Source organism: Vanessa cardui, chromosome 23, assembly GCF_905220365.1.
Source record: "Vanessa cardui chromosome 23, ilVanCard2.1, whole genome shotgun sequence".
NCBI classification, from domain to species: Eukaryota; Metazoa; Arthropoda; class Insecta; order Lepidoptera; family Nymphalidae; genus Vanessa; species Vanessa cardui.
The window spans coordinates 6,312,527-6,319,399 of NC_061145.1; the positions used below are offsets into that span (position 1 = coordinate 6,312,527).

At 49.1% G+C, this 6,873-nt stretch overlaps 1 protein-coding gene across 1 annotated transcript; it reads right to left on the reverse strand.

Annotated features, from left to right (window-relative positions):
- Positions 1–725: 725 nt before the first annotated feature.
- On the reverse strand, positions 726–3,366 carry LOC124539633 (translation initiation factor IF-2-like). The gene is made up of 2 exons (XM_047116931.1): positions 1,725–3,366; positions 726–868 (listed from the first exon to the last, which is right to left on the reverse strand). The coding sequence occupies exons 1-2, from the start codon at positions 3,364–3,366 to the stop codon at positions 726–728; spliced, it is 1,785 nt and encodes a 594-aa protein (XP_046972887.1).
- Positions 3,367–6,873: the final 3,507 nt, after the last annotated feature.

The following is a 6,873-nucleotide window of genomic DNA, read 5'->3' on the forward strand; positions in this document are numbered from 1 at the left end:
AAGAGTCCATCGGCCGACCTTCCTTCGGCAACAGCACCAATTTTCCTTCCTTCCAAGGCTTCGGAAACTGCCCGCTGCGCAGACATTCGTCGAACAGCTCCCGAAGCCTTGCGTCTAGGTATTCCAGGGCAACGCACAGAACAGGCCCTGGAACCCCGTCCGGACCCGGCGCTGTCTTCTTGGCCCTCAAGCGGCCGAGGGCCATCTCCATCTCCCGCTCCGTGATCAGTGGTGGAGCCACTGCTGTTTCAATCACGGAGCGAGAGGCCATCTGCGGAGGGACATGCTCGCCTGGATGGGGGAAGAGTTCTCCGACCAGGCGCAGGAGGAGTTCCGGCGGCAGCGTCTCGGTGACGGGGGCACCTTAGGTGCGGAACTTCCCACGCACACCGCGGTACGGGCGCCCCCACGGGTCTCGGTTGAGACCCTCCAGAAGCTCCTCCCTGGCCTTCTCCTTAGCCTTCCTTATCGCCAGCTGCAGATCTTTTTTCAGCTGGCGATATGAGTCCAGCATCTGACCCTCCAGAACCGTGTCGAGGCCGTTGCGCCTTCGACAACGGACGTAGGCCCTACGCGCCCGGCAGCAAGTCGCCCTAAGGACAGCGATTTCAGGCGACCACCAATAGACATGCCGGCGCGGTAACCTGCGCCGGGTCCGAGGCATGGCCGCATCGCAGATTTTCTTGAGCGAACTGCGCATGCGGCCCGCCAGCTCCTCTGAGCTGTCACCCTCCCTCCTCCCTGCGGAACCCCACCGCTGCACAATGGCGGCCTCCTTGACCATATCTCGGTCGACTTGACCGAGTGACCACCTCGGCAGCGTGGTCGACATCCTCTGTGGTTCCGCCGGCCTCCGCGAGGTAGAGATCTCGAATCGGATATAACGGTGATCCGATAGAGTCTCCACCTCCTCCTCCACTCTCCAGTCGACCACTCTGCGTGCTACGACAGGGGAGGCGAACGAAACGCCCACCACGGAACCCCCCTGCTGGCGCACGCAGGTATGAACCTGCCCCCTGTTGAGAAGGGACAGGTCGGAGAGTAGGGCCCACACTTGAACGGCCCTCCCTCGCGGATTCGTGGCGGGGTTGCCCCAGGCACGCGACTTCGCGTTTAAGTCGCCGAGAACCAATATCGGTTTCGGCGACTGCCTGGCCACCGCAGCTCTGACTAAGCCGAGATAGGTCTCGAACTCAGCCAGGCTGCGGTTAGGGGAGAAGTACGTCCCTACGACGACGTACTCCCCCCACCCCACCACTGCGTAGCCCGAGCCCCTCTCGATGAGTGAGAGGGGAGGGCCCGTTCCGCTCCTCGTGAGGACTGCCACGGTGTCGTCCACGTCCCCTACCCAGTGAGTTAAGGGAGGAACGTAATAGGGCTCGCAGGCCACAGCCAGGTCGATCCCCCACTCCGCCATGGACTGCAGCAGTAGATCCTGAGCCCCGGCGCAGTGGTTGAGATTCGTCTGAAGGAAGCTGAAGTCTGCGCTCATGTTGACATTGCAGCTTCCTCCTCGGCCTGGCGCTGTCCGACGTTGTTGTTGGTCTGGGTAGTGAGGACCACCTTACCTTTCGTGATGGGGGGGTTACATTCCTTTGACCCCATCACGTGCCCGGAGGGCTTGCCGGCGTCTGCGCACACCGCGCAGCGCAGCTTCCCGGTGCATTCAGCCGATTTGTGGCCATTAACGCCGCACCGAAAGCATAGGCTCCCTCGATCCGCACTGAATGGGCATAGTATCCTCGTATGGCCAAGACCCATGCACTTGTAGCAGCGCAGAGGGCGCTGCTCCAGCACGTATACCCTAGCCGAGCTCCACCCAACCAAGAGACGTCCGGCGTCAGACAGCTTCTTCGCCGCAGCTACTGGACATGTCACGCGGACCATACCCATGTAACCGGGTCCACGTGAAATCTCTCCACATCTAACAACTTCAGAGGGACAATTTCCCTCGCGAGCGACTGCGGCGATTATCTTATCTTTGGTGACGGAGTCATCTAGCCCCGTCACCTTAATGTCCACCTTTCTTACGGGGTGAACGACGCTGGCCACCCCATCTAACACTGTGCGGAGCTTGTCGGCTAGTTTGTCTGCCTGGTCCGACTGTGCTCTCGGCAGCTCCAGCACTCTGGCTCCCGTCGCGGAACGTCGGACTTTTAAACCTCCGTTGATCCCGAGTTCCTGCAGTTTTATGCCTTGCTCAGCTCGCTCCAAGACCTGGGCATATGTTACGCCTTTCTGCTCCGCTTCCGGCTGCAGCGTAACCACTACTGCAGCTGTACGAGGAGCAGTCAACTTAGGCTTAACCGCTTGGGTTGCTTTGGGCACCGTGTGCGCCTCCGTGGCAATCGTTCCAGCTGAAGGCTGTTTCCCCTTTTTTCCTTTTTTAACTACGGTGGACCAGGACATCCCCTGGACCACTTGAGGCGGAGTTGTCTCTGACACGGCGCTTGAACAGCCAGCAACAGGTGCCGGCGGAGCAGCTGGTGACACCCGCTTATGTAGAGGTGCGGAATTCAGCGGTGGAGCCGAATGGACTGCCTGCGCTTGGGACACAGCGATTTGCTGCGCTGATTCCCGCCTCTTATCCGCAGCTAATGGAGGGCGCTGTATTTTTGCAGGAGGGAGGCGTTCCTCCAATTCGGCAAATCGGGCGTTGAGCATAACTCCTATCGTTGAGATAATTGAGGCTTTTATACTGTCCACCATCCGAGCATCCTGTGTGGAGCTGGTGGACGCCTCATTTACCACAGCGACCTTGGACCGTATCTCCGCAAAATCGCGGCGGTGAGCCTTCACCTCGGCCTTGAGGCTGTCCACCTCTTTGCGCAGGCGTCCATTATCGGCACGGAGCTTTCGAGTCTCCTCGGCTTCCGTCCGAGACGCTAAAGCATCTACGATTGCCTGTAGTGCAGCCGCCGACTCCCTCAGCTTCTTGCCAAACCCTCCCTTTAAGTTGGAGGACTTTTGTGCCACCTCCAAAATGAGGGCTGCGCTACGACCAGCCTGTGCGCGAAGTTCTTCCGCGCCCATTTTTGCGGGATCCTTGGTTTGGACATCCGAGAAAGAAGATTCTTCGGAGTCCAAAACAGTCTGAGGAGGTTCCTTTCGAAACGCTCGACTACGAAGCGATCGTTCGAAGGCCTCCTCTCTAGCCTCACTGGCCTTGGCCTTCAGCTCGGCCTTAGCCCGAGCGAGACCACTTCCACGACCTTTGGTGGTTTTGCCGCGAAGAGCAGGCTTACTTTTTGCAGCTATCCTCGTCTCCGTCTCCGTCTCGGAATCGGAGTTAAAAATAGTAAGGCCTTCGTACGGCCTTTTTCGCCGAATTAGGGCATCCGACGATAATTTGGTGTCGACTTCCATCGTCGAGAACAAACAACATAAAAACAAACAACCAAACAAACAATATATGTATTTATATTAATATAAATACATAAAACTGAAACAATAAATAAGATCTAAAAAGACCAATTCACAACAACAAAACCAATCCGTAAGCAAAACAAGTGTCCGATAAACAAAGCAAATAGTTGAGATGTGACGTCAGAGATAACGAAAACCAGTTTCAAAGCCAGATGTCGTTTAAATTCCTCAAGTCGTAATATTTAGTAGCAGTATCCAACACAACCTCCGTCGAAGACGTGAACGGTACTGTCGTCTGCATAGCAGTGAGAATGTTACTGATTTGCAACAAATCATTGATATACAGGAGAAACAGACCAGGACATAGAACGCAGCCTTACCAGCATTGACGAATTTAAAGTCAGAGCATGCACCGTCGATTGCATAATTTCCCGGGGAGTCCATAGAAAGGGAGCTTCGATAGTACACTTTGTGCCACACACGATCGAAAACCTTCGCTATGTCCAAACTGGCTGCAAATTCCTCCCCCTTGCCCTCAACTGCTTTTGCACATCTATGAGTAAGGTAAACTAGAAGATCACAAGCCAACTGACCCCGACGGAAACCGTACTGGCGGTCACTAATCATTTAATAACGGACTCCATTATCTTGGAGAGTAAGGAGGTGATGGCTATAGGTCTATAATTGGACGGGTCTGAGCGGTTACCTTTTTTAGGAATCGGATACACCAAAACTGTCTTCCAGGAGTTCGGAACGACGCCTATTGTGTAGGATTGCCGGAAAAGACGCGTTAAGACCGGCCAACTCGGAAGCACATGTCAATAGCACGATTGGAGGGATGCCATCGGGTTCACTCAAGAAGTTGAAGTGCTTTGCGAACCGCACTTTGCCGGAATTTAACCTCGGGCATCATAGTATCACACCGCGGAATTGTTAGTGGAGACGTTCCTTGGTCATCCAGAGTCGAGTTCGCTAAGAGAGAGCCTAGAGAGGTACCAGTCTCTCGCCAATTCTGCCAATGTACTCCGTCTTCGCCCTAGCAATCACGTTTTTGAGGGACCTAGAGGCAGAGTTATATTCCCTTTTGAATGCGCTGGTATTTACATTATGAGACGCAGATATAAACTGGCAACACCGGCCAAGTAACTTGTCTCTTACTGGCTCCGTGATATTCTTAATAAAATAAGTTTAATTTAAGAATATAATACGACAATATTGTAAATTAGTAGTGCTTAAGTGATGTGTGACCGGAAAAATAATTAATCTGAAGAAGGAAACATTAACTTTAGAAAACAATTCGACATCTAATGTGAACAACTGACAGATCAACCTCAACGAACGATATTTGAAAATTAAACTTGATCCCGGGGAGTATTGCTTCTATTTTTTTTTTACTGCTGCTCATATCATAACATTTACTTTATAAATAATAATAATAATAATAATAAGGGATGTAAGGGAGTCTAATTAGGGGGGATAGACTCCAAGCCAACCTCACCTGCTCGTGGTGCACCCTGCTATAAACTAACGAGGCAATGGCGACCGATCGATGGCGGTATATCCATCAGGGGAACTATCTAAAGCTTTTAGGCGTGAACGTCTTACTAAGGTTTGGATAGTACAACTGGCATCAGCACAGGATGTCGGTTACAGGACGGCGGCGGAAGAGTATAAAGTATACCAACGGCGGCGTCCATGGGCTCAGTTAGGAAGCCTACTGTGCACTCATCAAATTTGGACTAGTATGATGAGTTATCTTTGTCCAAAAGAATAAAACTATGAATAATAATCCTTTAAATAAGCCCCTAGTTCCCGGTAGCTCCATGGGGGACGCCGATGATAGTAGGCTGTTAACCCGTGGCGTCAGGGGCAAGATGAATCTCCGGGTGGGAATCCTTAACTATCAGACGACCGCCGCTAGTCTCTCGGACTCCGATACCACTGAATCGATATCGTCGTTATTAGCTACGGATGTTGTGCAGAAGGCAACCGCCGAAACGTCTGCACCCGCCAAAGCTAGCAAACGTGCACGTAGGAAATGGACAGAAGCTATGAATATCTTTATCCTACGCACATATTTCATTCTAACATCCATGGAAACTAATACAAGATCGTACCTTCCCGAACTTCATTCTAGATTCACTGAAAAATTCCCGGATATGCAGGCCAGCAGGCAAAATGTAGGAGGCCAGCGCCGGGCTATAGTACGAAATAACTTATTAACTACTGAACAAATTCAAATGATACGTGAAGAGGCGGGTGACTACTTAAAAAAGCATTCTGGCCCGATCAGAAATAACGTAAGCGGTAGCCAAAGAATGTGCTGGGATAACGATTTAAATGAGTTTATTATGAGAAGCTATTACAGAATTACTAAAGTTGAAACAAATAAAACCGCGTACAGACGACTATTACATCAATGCTTTATTTTAGAATACCCTAACCTTTCTCACGTATCTGAACAACGCGTAGCGGACCAACGTAGAATAATTGTAAATAATAAACTTATAAACACCGATAGGCTCCAAGAATTAAAAGATGAAATTGCAATAGAATTAGCGAGTCATATCAATAATAACACAAATATTTCTGAACGTAACACACCTGTGCAAATATCACAATTACTGAATTTTGCTTTAGACAATACCCAGATAGCAACAGCAGCAACTCCAAACAATTTACTTACTCTTAACCCTATAAGTCCACCGATTATATCTGAAAACACTCAACTACTACATGTTGCTAGCCATAACACTGTACAAGATTCTGAACATAGCAACAACTTACAACATTTACCTAATCTAACTAGTGATATGCAAAATCAAATTAAAGATACGTTCTTGCTACTTTTAAATAAATATAAAAACTTAGATCCCACTACTAGACCCAGTATTCCCAAACAAAAGACCTCCAAGAAATTTGCTAGTATGGTACAATATATAAACCTATCCGTTCTCCCTGCTCATATATCACCAGAATCCGATTTTAGTGAAATTCAAAATGCTATATATTGTGGCGGCGTTACCGCTTCTATATGTAATGGATATAAAATTAGTGATCACCAACCTATACACAGGAAGGCCTACTCCTAAATGGCAAAAAAGATTGGAGGATAAAGTTGCGGCCCTTAGAATAAAAATTGGAAGACTGACAGAATACATTAACGGTAATACGAGTAGGAAAATAAAACTCGAAGTAGACAAAATTAAAGAAGCTTACAAAATTCATTCACGACATGAAAATGCTAATACAGAACTAACTCACTTTCTCGATACTCTGAAACAAAAACTAACCGCTCTCTGCAATCGCTTACGTAGATATAAAGAAACCACTCTTAGAAAACAACAAAATGGCTTATTTAATAACAATGAGAAATTATTTTATAGAAACCTTAACAGTAATATACAAGATAGTAATGTCGTAACTGTAACAGATATGCCAGAAGCAAAAAAATTACATCAATTTTGGTCTAACATATGGTCTAATCCTAAAACACACCATGAAACC